Source organism: Saccopteryx leptura, chromosome 5, assembly GCF_036850995.1.
Source record: "Saccopteryx leptura isolate mSacLep1 chromosome 5, mSacLep1_pri_phased_curated, whole genome shotgun sequence".
In the NCBI taxonomy this organism is placed as follows: domain Eukaryota; kingdom Metazoa; phylum Chordata; class Mammalia; order Chiroptera; family Emballonuridae; genus Saccopteryx; species Saccopteryx leptura.
The window spans coordinates 525,278-539,339 of record NC_089507.1 but is presented as its reverse complement, the minus strand read 5'-3'; the positions used below and the strand labels follow the sequence as shown (position 1 = coordinate 539,339).

Genomic DNA, 14,062 nt, shown 5'->3' with positions numbered 1-14,062 from the left:
GAGGCTCCAGGCAGGTTGGAGGTGGGCACAGGTGAGACTCAGGGAGGAGCCTGGTGACTAATACCAGGCCCCTTCTCCAGCTTGGGTAGTGATAAAGAAGACCTCTAAAACACCACTTTATTTCTGCTATCTGAAGGAAAAAAACAGAAATACACCAAAACATTAACGGGACGATTAGCAGAATAAACAAGAGAATAAACATCAATTACTTTTGTGATCAGAAAAAGCTATTGAGAACAAAATCAGTTCAAGATAGCGAGCTAGGCACCCAAGTTTCTCCCATCTTCACCTGTGGAAGCCTGAGGGACATGACCTGTAACACTCGAGGGCACTCAAGGATAAGGAACCAGCTAGGGCCCGACCATGAGGCTGTGTTCCCACCGACCGCACCCTCTCTTACAGGAACATGAAAACAAATTCTGGGAAGCCAGATCCGGTCCCATGGTTCTCACGGGGGTGACTTTGCCCCCCAGGGGACATCCTGGCCATGTCTGGAGAGCTTCCGAGGCCATGCTACTGGCATCTGGTGGAGAGAGGCCAGAGAATCATCAGGCCCCTGTGAGATCGGTGCCAGGAGGCAGGGTGCCTGGGTCTGAGCAAGGACAGCAGCGCCTCACTGCAGCTCCCTTTTTTCCCCTCCTCCAGGCACCCAGGGTCCCAGGCCCTGACGCTGTGACGAACCTGCCCCACGGCTACAAATATCAGGACACCTATCTCGTCTGAAGACTCAGTCCTGTACACGCCTGGCCCCATGACCCTACAGGACACATGCCCTTGGATGACAGAAGCACCATGACACCGTCCAGGGCCCAGGCCCCAGCCCTTGCTGCCTTTTCCCTGGACATCGGGGCTGTGCCCTCAACCTGTGCCTCGGGTCTGAACCCTGCTCAAAACTGCACAGCTCAGCTCCTGCACCATCAGCTCTTCCAACATCCGGTTACATCCATGTTAACAAATGTGTCCAAGTCAAGGACCCTGAGTTTCCCAGTGAAACCTCATTATCCACTAGGAATTAGTCCTGAAAAGTTCTAGAAAGAAAAATGTTAACTCAGCAGAGACACACTCCACAGAACAGGAATAAATGGGACCTAAACAACCTAGAGGGCAGCGATGAAGGCAGCTTCTCTGACTGCTAACATTCTGCTTTTAAAAATACTCTAAAAAATCCCTGGCCAGGTGGCTCAGTAGGTAAAGCATCGTCTTGGCACACCAAGGTCGCAGGTTCGATCCCCTGTCAGGGCACCTGCGAGAGGCAAGCAGTGAGTGCACACTAAAAATGCAACAACTAGGTCGAACAACAAGTTGATGCTTGCTCTGTCTCTCCAATCACTAAGATTTTAAGAATTTTTTTTAAAAAATGAAAAAAACACTAATAAATAAAGCTTTTTTAAAAACATGGCAAGCTCCCTTGAAATGACACAATGGTATGTGCATGACTGTTTCAATAAAAGGCTACTTAACAGCTGCAGAACGCAAGCCACACTCCTGATTGTGACAACAGGGGAGGACGAGAGAAAGAAACCTTTCCCGACGTTTCTCACATTCATCAGCCAGGACCCAAGGACACAAACCACCTTTGAACCTTGTCTGTCAGCTCAAAAGACAACCTGAGGCTGGACTGAGTGAGTAAGACCCAGGCCAGCAGGTAACCATCCCCCCCCCCACTCCTGTTGAGTCCTCAGGCAGCTTGGTCTGCGGCCTCTGTGAGCCACACACTGACCACCTACACCCTGCAGGGGTCCCTCAAACAAGCGGCCTGCTCCTGGCCCCTCCTGCGTCAACCACCGGTTGGGGAAAGGGCAGGGTCCCAGCTCCGGTGCCGGTGCCGATGCTGCCTGGCTCCAGTCCTGTGTCTTCTAACGTGCAGTCCCCCATTTCACACGCAGGTGACATCGGAGCCCACAGTACCTACATCCGACAGGAGAAAACACTTGCGAGGACTCACACCGCACCCGCCATCAGCAGTCCCCACCAACGTGGATGGGGGGGCAGGGGACAGAACCCAGAACCACTCCTGCTCAGCCACGCTCTCCCAGGAAAGTGACGACCTTGACCTCTGCAGGAACTCCCTCCCAGGTGTGGCGCCGCAAGGCCGTCGCCGTCCAAACCTTCCCCGATCAGGTGAGCGGCAAGCCAGGACAGGCCCTCCCGCGAGGAACACCAATTCCACCCTAATGGAATGCGACTTGGCTAACTGACCATCCAAGGTCACCCAACCGGCACCAACCAAGCGGCCAGGGCTGTATTTCAGGTTTGGTGACACCCCGCAAAATGGGTTCTCGTGACCCGGCGGGGCTCCCCTGACAACTTCCCTAATCGGTGACTGGAAGCCCACACACGACAGCTTCTGACACGGCGCTTCCGGAGGGCAACTGGCCACCCTCGTCGGGCTCCGGGAACGGGCGCCAGCCGCCCCACACAGGGAGGAAGCTCGGCCTCGCCCCGGACCCCGGACCCCGGACCCCGGCCCGCCCGCCCCCGCCGGGGCCGGCAGAGGGGGCACACACGCCGGCCCCGAGGGCGAAGCCGGCGCCGGGCTGACGCGCTCCCCGCCCTGCCACGAAGCCCTCGCAGGCCGGGCAGGGGAAGCCACGGCCCCGAGCCACACCCGCCGGGCCAGCCCCGCAGACGCGCGGGCCGCAGACCCGCCTGACCCGGACCCCGCGGCCCCAGACCCCGCGGCCCCCCCAGACCCCGCCCCGTCGAGCCCACAGTCGCAGGCCGCGCCTCACCCGGGGAGCCGGGCCCCGCACACCCCGCAGGCCCCAAGCCCGCCGCCCCCGGGAGCGCGGCCCCCGCCGGAGCTCGCCTAGTCGCAGACCCGGACCCCGCGACCCCACCGCCTGCAGACCCCCACCGACCCCACAGACCCCGCCCGGCGCCCCAGGCCGCGCTCCGGCACCCGCTGACCGCCGGCACCAGCCCGGCGCGGCTGCCCCGCCCGCACACCCACCTTGAGGGTCGGGTACTCCTGCACCTTCAGGGTCATGGAGAGCTGAGCAGCCGACTCCTGCACCGCCATCTTGAGTCGGCCAAAACATTAGCGGGCGGAGGGGGAAGCGCCGCGCGGCACGCCGGGTAGTGACGTCGCGGGGCTGGGTAGCCGGGCGACGCGTCTGCACCAATCGTGTCCGCCCACCGGCCTGGCGGCGGAAAAAGCCGCTACCAATCACCGCCGCTCTTCCGCTCCTCTAGCCAATCATCGGGAAGACAAGCTGGGCAGTGCCCTCCTTGAACTAGGGGCGGGGCAGGGTGGCCTCTTGGCCGGAGGTTGCTCCTGTCGACCCTTTTCCTCGACTAGGATGCGCTGGGACCCACGAGGGGCGCGGCTGTGGGGGCAACTAGTGTGGGGTCTCTCGCAAAGCTGCCCTTATATGCTGTAACCCTTATGGCAGTGACCCCTGGCGTCTGTAACCCCTCGTGGCAGTGACCGTGCAAGGCAGTGACCCCTCGTGGCAGTGACCCTCCAGGAAGTGACCCTTCAGAGCAGTGGTCCGTCGTGGCATTGGTCCTACTCCGACTGTCTCCTCTAGCAAGGCGGCCGAAATGTCTGCAGGCCGGGGCTGTATGTCAGCCATGGGGCCCCACTGCCAGATTAGCCGCTGGAGGCTTCATATGGAACCCCAGGTTTCCTATTGGAAGAGAAAAGGGGGAGCGTGTAAAACTAGTTTACAGGAAAGCGGCTCCCAATGTAGAATGGGGGCCTGTGCGCTGGAGGTGGGTGCATCGGGGGTACTCTGAGTTCCGTTCAACCATTTCACATTCTTATCCTTTCAAATATAATCCTTTCATTCTCTTTTTCAAAAAGAAATGAAATTATTTCATTAGTTAGATTTCCGCATTAAACCATCTGTTATGTTTCACTTTTCAGGCTCATTTCTTGAACAATTTAAAAGATAGATAGATAGATGATAGATAGATAGATAGATAGATAGATAGATAGATAGATAGATAGATTTAGCGAGAAAGAGGGACAGACAGGAAGGGAGAGAAAGAGAAGCATTGATTCTTCACTGCGGCGCCTTAGCTGTTCATTGATTGCCTTCTCATATATGCCTTGACTCAGGGGCTCCAGCGGAGCCAGTGACCCCTTGCTCAAGCCAGCGACCATGAGGTCGTGTCTGTGATCCCACCCTCAAGAAAATGGCCCTGCGCTCAAGCGGCAACCTCAGGGTTCTGAACCTGGGTCTTCTACATCCCAGACCAACGCTCTATCTATCCGCCACCGCCTGGTCAGGCTAAAAAAAAATTTTTTTTTAGTGTTGGAGAAAACCCTAAGGTGACACAAGGGAAGCTGCTTTCCCCAGAGTGGGAGCTGCCAGGACTCTGCCCCCACCTCTGCCTAACCCCTATACCATGCAGCATCCCAGCAAAATCCTGTGATAACAGACCATGCGAGGATGAGAAGCAGCTTCCTGTCCTGGACACACCGAGTTCCTTGTATCTGATGTCCATCATGTGTGCACATTTATCAAGATAATCAGAAGCTTATACCCTTCTTCCTGCTGGTGCATGTGTTCCCGCGGATACTGGAAGGGTGTGAAGGTGAGAGGGTAAAAACGGAGTCCCATCAGGAGAAATTTGGAACAAAGTGTTGGTGTGACTTTGAAAAAGGTAGCTGTTCTAGAATTTTCTAAACCTTCCCCAACAGAAACAGGATGTTACCTGCTGAGCTTGATCAGCTTATTGAACCACAGGCCATCAGAACAGTAGCGTTTCTGCCTAGGAGTTTTAGGAAGTTATTTTGTATTTCAAGCACAAAAATTGAACTCTATATGAATACAGGCAGCTTTGGGAAGCTATATGATTTAACCTAGGCTGTCTTGTTATCAAATTTCAGAAGCGTACAAATTAAGTGCATTGCATTTGGCCAATAAAATAGATCCTGACGTCATTTGAACGCATTGTCACCAACAGGAACCTGCAATTTGGTCATTCAGACATCATCTCTTCTCCAGGTTCACAGAACTAGACTTTTTTTTTTTTAATCGAGAAATATTTGACATACAGTATTGTGGGAATTTAAGATGTACCAACTATTGATTTCACACATTATATCATAATTGCCACAGTAGTGTACATTACATTCTGACAGTGGGCGTTTGCCTGGACCCCACAAGGACTTAGTGTGGAGTGCTTGCTCACAGAACCAGCCACGGAGTTATGTGCCACAACAATGATGGGAAGGGACACAGCTTCCATGAAGTCTGGACATAGAGGAGAAGAGACTAACCATGGTGGGAGCTAGAAGACACGGGACCAATGGAGGGACTTGAACATGTTGGCATATCGCTTCCAATAAGAGTCCACAGAGAGGCGGGGCTGAAGTATGGGGTATGGGGTGCCCTGGATCCCTGAGAAGGCAGAGTGGCCCTGGAGGTGGGAGAGACACCTTGTGGGGGAACCTGGGCTTCTCCCACCCAGGCCCTCAGCTGTAGCAGGTGTGTCCCTGGGTCCATGGCTGACATTTGGCATTGTTTTTAAAAAAATGAATAAGTATCATATGCTTAATGCAAAAATACTGATATTCTACATTAAAATATTCCCAAATCTGTAGATCTGGTAGTATCTGTAGAAAAAGGTAGTTAAGCCCATAATATTCTATCTCAAGAAGTCAAAATGAGGGTTAATTTGTTATGTAACAACTCCCCATGAAAATAAGTCGCAATCTCAGGTATGAGCAGTAGGCATGTCAATGAAGACCATATCTTCCACATAAGCCGCTGTGAATCCAGCAACACTCTGGGTGCAGCCACCAGTCCTGGCTGCCTGTGCCATCTCTTTGCTGTTTTGGCAGCTGCTTCAGCAAGCCTGGGGACACTCATGGTCAACACTGTCCTTCCAGCTGCCATGGAAAGCCCAGCTTTGCAGTTCATCACAAAGTGCCAGGTTTGCTCAAAACGTAACAGTCTTCTCGTGGAGGCTTCCCCGTGACTTGGTTACCACAACATTATTCTTTAATGAAAATGTATGCTTTGCAGTCTCCATTTTATTAATTTGGTGCCTCATTTCCTCCACCACCACGGGTGCCAGGAATGTCATTTGTCACAGTTTTTGGCTGACTGTTGGCATTTGCTCACCTGCAGCAGAGCAGCTCTTGGGCATTGCAGAAATGTGTGTTTTACTCTACCAAGAAAAACATTGGAACTGGCAGTTGTTAATAACTGCAATCAGCGCTGTTTCAATGGGTAATTAATTGTTATGAGACTTCTTTGTAAACACGCGCATCTAGTCCAAAGGAGAGGCTGGGGAGTGAAGGTACTACTTACAGCGTCAGTTTACGGGGGAATCTTCTGACCCCCAAACAGCCAGCAGGGTTCTGAGGCTCTGCTTGGGGGTGAAGGGTTAATGAGGGTTGACTGTGGCTCTCAGTGCTGCCCATGGAGGCGGCACACAGGGCCACTGCGTGGGGGCTGCCTGTGGAAGGGTATCCCCTGTCAGCTGGCCCCAAGACCTGACCAGACCAGCTAAGGGCAGAAGTCACAAGTCATCCAAGAGGTTCTCCATGATCACAAGGCTGCAGGGACCTGCCAATTGGGGAGATATTTACTTTGTGTCCCCCTTATTTAAACAGGGGACACAAAGTAAGTAGCTACCTGTCCACTACAAAAGGTGAGAAGTTGCTTCACCTGCCGGTCCAGGGTCTTCATCCAAGCATTCTTGCTACACTTGCACTGAAGAAGTGCACAGAGCTGGGGACCCAGGGTTATGCCTGCCGGCTGTGGTGCCTGAAGAGGGAGCTTTGTCTTCAGCCTGTGCCTGCAGGATCTGAGCGCATGGTGTCCTTGAGCCCACCTCTGACAGAGGCAGCAACCTCTGCCTTTACCCCTGACCTGGAAGATGGATTATCACCTGGGTTGGTGGCCTTGGGCTCCAGGCTGTTCTTCCTGCCATGTCCTGGCCTTTCATCTGTCTGCCAGAGAAACTGAATCATGGTGGGGCTGGTTCTTCCCTCCCTCTGTGGACTCGCCTCACTCCTACCTTGTAGGCTCAGATTCTTGGACATATCGATATCTATCTTGGTAATGAGCCATATGAGGATTGGTATGAATCATTTCTCTTCTACAAGGTGGTAGCTCTTTCCCCCACCTCACCTGAACACCGCAGGCAGACCATGACCGCATTGGAGAACATCGAGGAACCCATTCCTCGGGGCAGGACTCCCGGTGTGCCTGCGGGTGGGGTCCTAGAGGTTGGGAAGCAGGGGTGGGTAGCTGCTCTGCGTGAAGCAGGAAGTCCAGAGGGGAGACCTTGGATGTGGGGCTCAGGCGCCCTCGGTTGATAGGTGTCCAGGTGGCGGCTGGAGGATACCCTCTATGCCCAGCGAGGCCTTAGAGTCAGGATACCAGGTCGGAGGTCTCGTGATCAGTGGTGTGTCCGGGGACTCTGCCCACCCGGGGGGAGCCGGTTCCGATGCCAGAGGCCTGGGCGGGTCCTCCTGGGTTGGCCGAGGGCCCGGTGCGCGGGCACTACCAGCGACCCGTCGCTCCCCAGCCAAACCGGGGCGCCGGGGCGAGCAGCCGGGACGCAGCGCGCGTGCACGGACCTGAGGGTGGGGACGAGGGGCGCGGCCAGGACCTGGGACCCCATGACCAGGAACCACCGCCCCGCACCAGGCAGGGGCCGCCTACACGGATTTTTTTTTATAGCTGCCTAGACGTCACAATACCTCCTCGTGACGTCACCACGCGCCCTAGCCAATCACAGAGCGGCACTCACTGGCCCCTTTTCCCGACCCCTCCTGGCAGGCGCTGGCTTAGCCCTCTGCGGCCTCAGGCTCCTTCTTCCCGGATGCGGAATCCTTCGTGTCCCCAGTGCAGCAACCGGGTGGGGAACCCGCGAGCAGCTGGCGCGGGCTCTCGGCCACGTGGGCGGGTCCTTACCCAGGGGTTTCCATGGTGATCGCTGGGCGGTGGGAGGTGGGGGCGCTGACGCGGCAGCGCTTCTCCCACCTGGTGACTTGGGACCTCGGGGAGAGATGCAGCGCAGGTTGGGCAGGCTGCAGGTGGCCTGGGGCAGGGACAGAGGAGATGACACTGCAGAAAGGGGAAGGGTCATCATACGGAGGGGAGCGGGGGCCGGCACACGGAGTCGGCGGCAGCTGAGAGCATACAAGACAGCACCCAGCACCCTCCTTCCCACCGCCGCGCCATCCGTGAAGGTGTCAGTCCCGCTCCCTGCTGCTGGGCCGCCACGTGCTGTCGTCATTTGTGACGTCGTCTTCTCCTACAGAGACAATCCATTCTATTCCTGGACTTTGGGCCCTGGACCTTCTGTTGAAAATTTTGTTCGTATTTCCCAGCACCCATTCCTTTCTCTCACGCTGAATGATGCTAATACTAGTCAATTGTCTTGATCTCCCCATGCTGTGGCTCAGACAAAGGCATTCCTAGGGTATGACCCCTGACTGGAGGCCATCCCTCATGGTCTTCCCCTTCTGCTTTGCTAGGACTGGCTCAGGGTGGAAGGCATTCCACCCAGTTCCAGGCAACAGGGCCTGAGAGGGGACCTGCTGAGGAGAGATGGCTTCCAGGACGTTTATCTTTCACTAAAGAAAAGCAGATGGCCTGACCTGTGGTGGTGCAGTGGCTAAAGCGTCGACCTGGAAATGCTGAGGTCACTGGTTCGAAACCCTGGGCTTGCCTGGTCAAGGCACATACGGGAGTTGATGCTTCCAGCTCCTTCCCCCTGTCTCTCTCTCCTCTCTCTCTGTCTTTCTCTCTCCTCTCTAAAATGAATAAATAAATTAAAAAAAATTAAAAAAAGAAAAAGAAATACTCTAAAAAAAAAAAAAGAAAAGCAGATGGCAGGAATCAGTCCATCACTCTTTGCCTTTGACCTGGTAGGGTGATTATGTGATGGTCAGGAGCTGTAGCGGCAAAAAGGAGACCCTGAGGAAAGAGAACCCAGAAGAGCTGAGGCCCACACCCGCCCCTGCCGGCAGGATGGATTTACCACCCCTGCATCCTCCTGACTCTGGACAGCTCACTGGTGAGAGGATAGCCACCTGCACTGAAGCCACTCTGGGCCAGAAATTCTGGTGCAAAAAGCACAAGGCAGCCTAGTTAACGACCCCTAGATTCAATTCACCCCCAGAATAATCTAAATACTTCTTGTGCATATTTTACCTTTTAACTACCAACATTTGCATTTCTTCTGATGAGACACAGGCTGTGTGGTAAGTCAAAGTTACATCTCGGTCCCTCTGTATCCTTGTGTCCTGCATCTTGCTTCCCTCAGAGTCAGTGCTAAACACACGTCATGAATAAAAGGGGTGACGAGTGGGGCAGCTTTCTGCTTTCAGTGGGGTCTGGGGGTTCTTGAGGTATGTGGGGTGGGGGCAGGGGCCGCAGGATGTGTGATGTGAGAGGAAGAGCATCTGCACCTTAAGGCCGTGGGTCTGCCAGGTGCAGAAGGGGTCCTCCCACCTCAGGCTGCCATTGTCCTATTCCCCGCCGACACAATTTAAAGGTTGAAGTGCCATTTTTCCTTTCATAAATGCCTAAAATATCTCGAGTGGTTTGGATTTGCCCAAGGAAGGAGGCGGTCACCCGTTGACATGGTGATGGTTCTCTGTCCGGTTGGTAGTATGTTTTTCACCCCTCTGACCTCCACCACAGAGACACAGCCTGCCCAGGAGTTGGCTAAATTGTCTTCAGAGCTGAGTGCTGGGCGGGCGGCACTCGCATCAGAAACTTCCGAAGGGAGGGGAGGGCAGGGCCAAAGCCACCCACCATCAGGGCTTCAGTCCTGGAATGCGGCTCTGGCTCCCATCAGTGTTCCTTCTGGCACGGGGCTAACTTTCTGACTCTTTGCCAATAGAGAGAGAAACAGAGGTCGCAACATTCTTGTAGCCCATCTTGGGGGTGGCATCCCTCCCTTCTGCGGTATCTGCTCATCGGAATGGCCAGCAAGTCCAGCTCACGCTCAGGGGAAGGGACCCTGCAGGTGTGAGTACCAGTGGTGGGGGCGTCCGAGGCCATCCCAACTACACGTCTTTCCAGAGAGCCAGTTTTTGGCTCTGTTAATCCTAAAGCGGGCTTTTCTTTCTTATTTTTAATCCTCAGCCCTCCCTTCTGTGATCTTTCTTCTCCCTTTCTCCTCCTTTGTGTTTACTCTGCTATTCCTTTTCTAACTTCTTGAGTTGGAGGTGAGACAACGGCTTTGCTACCCTTCTCCTTACACGGTACTAGATATGCATTTTCAGATGAAAAACTCCCTTTCAAGTACCAGCCTGGCTCCACCCCAAACATTTACATGAAGCGCTTCCTCTCTTTTGGGCTCAAAATACCGTAAGCTCCCATTCTGACTCATTCTTTGAAGAATTAGGCAAGTGGAATTTTGTGTTTTTATATTTCCAAATGTCTGGTGATCATAATTCTTAGTTTTGTTGTCATTGCATCTGAGCAGAGAACCTGATTAATATAGATTTTTAGTATTTTGGGGCACTCGGTTTTGTGATCCTGTAATGGGTCCATTGTTGGTAAACATTCCATGCGCTTTTGAAAATAATAAGTTCTTTGATTTGGGAAGCAGGGTTTTACACGTCTGTGGACTCATGCTTGTTAATTGTGTTCTTCAGTTTCTTGTGAACGTATCGATTTGAAGCCTGCCTTATCAACAATAAGAGATGTGTGTTACGATAGTCTTCCATAGTTGTGGATATGATCATTTGTTCTTGTAGTCCTGCCAATTATTTGTCTCACAGGTCTTCAAGCTGTGTTTTTGGTTCATACAAGTTCAGGGTCCACAAACCTCCCCTGGGAAGTTGTTCTGTGGTTATGTTATGTGGTCCATTCTGTTCCTAACCACGTAGTTCATCTTAAGGCCCATGCCACCTGGTTTAATGAAATAGTAACAGTTTTCCTCTGACTGGCAGCTACCTATACATCTATCCTTACTGCCCTGTGTTCTTTTTTTTTATTTTTTATTTTTATTCATTTTAGAGAGCAGAGAGAAAGGGAGAGAGAGAGACAGAGAGGGAGAGAGAGAGGAGAGAGAGACAGAGAAGGGGGGAGGAGCTGGAAGCATCAACTCCCATATGTGTCTTGACCAGGCAAGCCCAGGGTTTTGAACTGGCGACCTCAGCATTTCCAGGTCGACGCTTTATCCACTGTGCCACCACAGGTCAGGCCTGTGTTCTTCACATTAGGACACAGCTGGATTTTCTTCATCTAGCTTGCTAAGTGATTTTTTTTAAAAAGGCTAGTTTAATGCATTTAACTTTGTTGTGATAATGGTTGAGATTTCCACATTTTAGTTTTACTCTTGACCACATTTTAACTTCACTTCTTTCTCTCCTTGCCTGACTCCTGCTGCATTGATCAATTTTTTCCTGATTCCCCCCACCACAGATTTGGAAGCTATCTGTATCATTTTAGTGGATACCTTTAATCTTTTAACAATTCACATTTGACTCAAGGGTACAAGTTTATTCAACGCTTCAATTCCAGTGGCCTCCCCTGTCCTAGCCCCTCAAAGTCACAAGATCCTGTTTCTTTTTTCTTTATTTCTTGTTGTATTTTTCTGAAGTTGGAAACGGGGAGGCAGTCAGACAGACTCCCGCATGCGCCTGACCGGGATCCACCCGGCACGCCCACCAAGGGGCAATGCTCTGCGGCAATCAGAGCCATTCCAGCGCCTGAGGCAGAGGCTACAGAGCCATCCTCAGCGCCCGGGCCAACTTTGCTCCAATGGAGCCTCGGCTGCGGGAGGGGAAGAGAGAGACAGAGAAGAAGGAGAGGGGGAGGGGTGGAGAAGCCGATGGGCGCTTCTCCTGTGTGCCCTGGCCGGGAATCGAACCCGGGACTCCTACACGCCAGACCGATGCTCTACCACTAAGCCAACCGGCCAGGGTTAAGATCCTGTTTCTTCACGGTCCCAGTCCCACTTTGTTTTGTACCCAAACTGCTGCTGTTATTATTTGATGTGAGTGAAACACAACTGCTCTTGCCTCTCCTGCATCAGCCTCACCATCTCTTCCTGAGTGGTGGCCACCATGGACTCAGTAGTGAGGTAGACTTCTCAGCAGCCCTTCATGTCCCTCCCACCTCCAAATGTGAGCTGGTCCCCAACAGGACAGGCAAAGGGGGGGGTCATCTCCATGATTAGGTCACTGCTGACTGTCTTGCCTTCTTGGCTTGCACTTGGATGAAGCAAGCTGCCATCTGGGAGAGGCTATGAGGCCAGGAAGTGAGGGGCTTCACTCAGCAGCCAGGAGGCCCGAGGCCCGACCCCCCATCCAGACCTTCAGATGGGGCCCTGGCCGCCACCTGGTGCAGCCCTGTGCACAGCCGGTAAGCAGAGGAGGGAGCTGAATGTGCCTGGACTCCTGACCCACGGAAACTATGTGATACTGAATGTGTTCTGACTTAAGTTGCTAAGTTTGAGAGTAACTTTTTTTTTTTTTACAGCACAATAAATTATAGTGTTGTGTAGGAAACCCTAAGTTAATCATTATTTTATCTTGAGAGTTTGAAAAAATACATTGATGTCTGCTCTCATTACAACTCCTTTTGAGATAATCTTTTTGGTTTTGTTTTTTTTTGTTTTGTTTTGTTTTTTTGTATTCTGTGGTTACACTCCCAAATGGAGAAGGAAGATCTTTTTTTCCCTCCCAATTTAAGACTCGCAGTATTCCTGAGTGTGAGGTCCCACATCTTTCATCACGTGTGGAACAGCCTCAGTCACTGTCCCGTGAATTGTGCTTCACCTCAGTTTCTTTGCTCCCTAATGTGAACGCCTGTCCACATTCCGCTCTGAGCCACACTGGGTTGAATCGGGTATGCATGCACACTCATACCCCCCCACACACACCTGACACACTCAGCACACCCACACACCCCTTCACACCTGCACACCTGGCATGCAGTAGAGTATGCACTGCATTTGACCCACCACTGAGTTCATTGAGTTGTGTTTCCCACATTAACCATGTAGATCACAGTCTCTCCTATGATGGGCTCAATCTCTGACGCTCTCTGTGGGGCATGGGTGCCTGCTGGTCACGTGCTGGCCACCCCCTCCCCATGGTGGCTCCCTTCATGTGCTCTGCACATTCTGATAGTGAGCCCACCTTTGCTGGTAGGAATCAGACAGGGCTGCATCGAGCTTCTCCCCATAGTGATGCTTGCTTCTCTCCTGGGCCCAGGTTTTATGTGAGTGTACCTGCTGCAGGGGTGATGGGCCTGGACCGTGGGACCTGTGAAAATTCAGTAAGTCTCCCTGGCGAGGCTCTGAGCCATGGTTACAAACTCTCAGTACAAGTGTGTCCCTGCAAGCTGGATATATGTGTGGCTTTCTCGTCCCCATACTGTGGGCACATAGCTCTGTTCCTGCACCTCCTGAGGGTGTGGCAAGTGCCCCTGTCCAGCCTGGCCTCTGTCCTGTCCTTCATGACGTTGGAAATCATGGTCCTGGGCCACCCTTTACTCTCTCTCTGTTCTGGTCCATGACAGCCCAGCTGCAGGGGCACTGCCTCCAGGGGCCTGGCAAGGGAAGGCCTGGTCTCTTTCTGAGAGGAGGGACACTTTCTGGTGGCTGTCCTCTGTAGGTGGTGGCTTGGGTTGCTTTTATGGGATGCAGAGCTCAGGGACCAGGATATTCCTTGGGCACAAATTTTGGTTTGGCTGAAGACCAAAGGGTTCAAGCTCCTCCCAGATGATGAGTTCTCCTGGGAGGGGACAACTTATCAGGAGGTGACAGCTCTTGGTAGGCCAGGCAGGGCCCTAGGTGTCGGGTCCACCCTTGAGTTTTGGTGGAGACAGCTGGACAGGAATAAGCTTCTTCTGGCCTTCTTATCTGTCCACCCATGACCACTGTCTGCAGGCCAGTTCTCTGCAAGTAACTCAGGGTCTTCAGGACCACAGGCAAAGGTAGGGAGGGCAAGTAGAAGACATCAGGGTATCCAATTGGTCCCCAGGCCCTCTTCCAGAGGCAGGAGCCTGGGGGCCTTGGTGTCTCAAGCCTGTCCTGAGGATGGAGGAGCATGCAGCTACAGGCATATTCAGAATGGGTGGTTCTTCCCGCATCTCCACAGAGCACGTTCCCACCTCAGATACAT

The 14,062-nt window shown here is 53.1% G+C and overlaps 1 protein-coding gene across 6 annotated transcripts in view; it reads right to left on the bottom strand.

The window, feature by feature from the left end:
• MAEA (macrophage erythroblast attacher, E3 ubiquitin ligase) overlaps nt 1–3,112 on the bottom strand; it is a 28,115-nt gene extending 25,003 nt beyond the window's left edge. For 2 of the 6 annotated variants that reach the window (XM_066383841.1, XM_066383842.1), the window contains exon 1: nt 2,954–3,112. In XM_066383841.1, the coding sequence (XP_066239938.1) occupies nt 2,954–3,022 (69 nt within the window). In that variant the 5' untranslated portion in view covers nt 3,023–3,112. Of the gene's footprint in view, nt 1–1,908; nt 2,413–2,953 lie in introns of those variants that run through there. The other 4 variants (XM_066383839.1, XM_066383837.1, XM_066383840.1 and 1 more) reach the window with 4 other exon arrangements.
• Between the last annotated feature and the right edge of the window lie 10,950 nt (nt 3,113–14,062).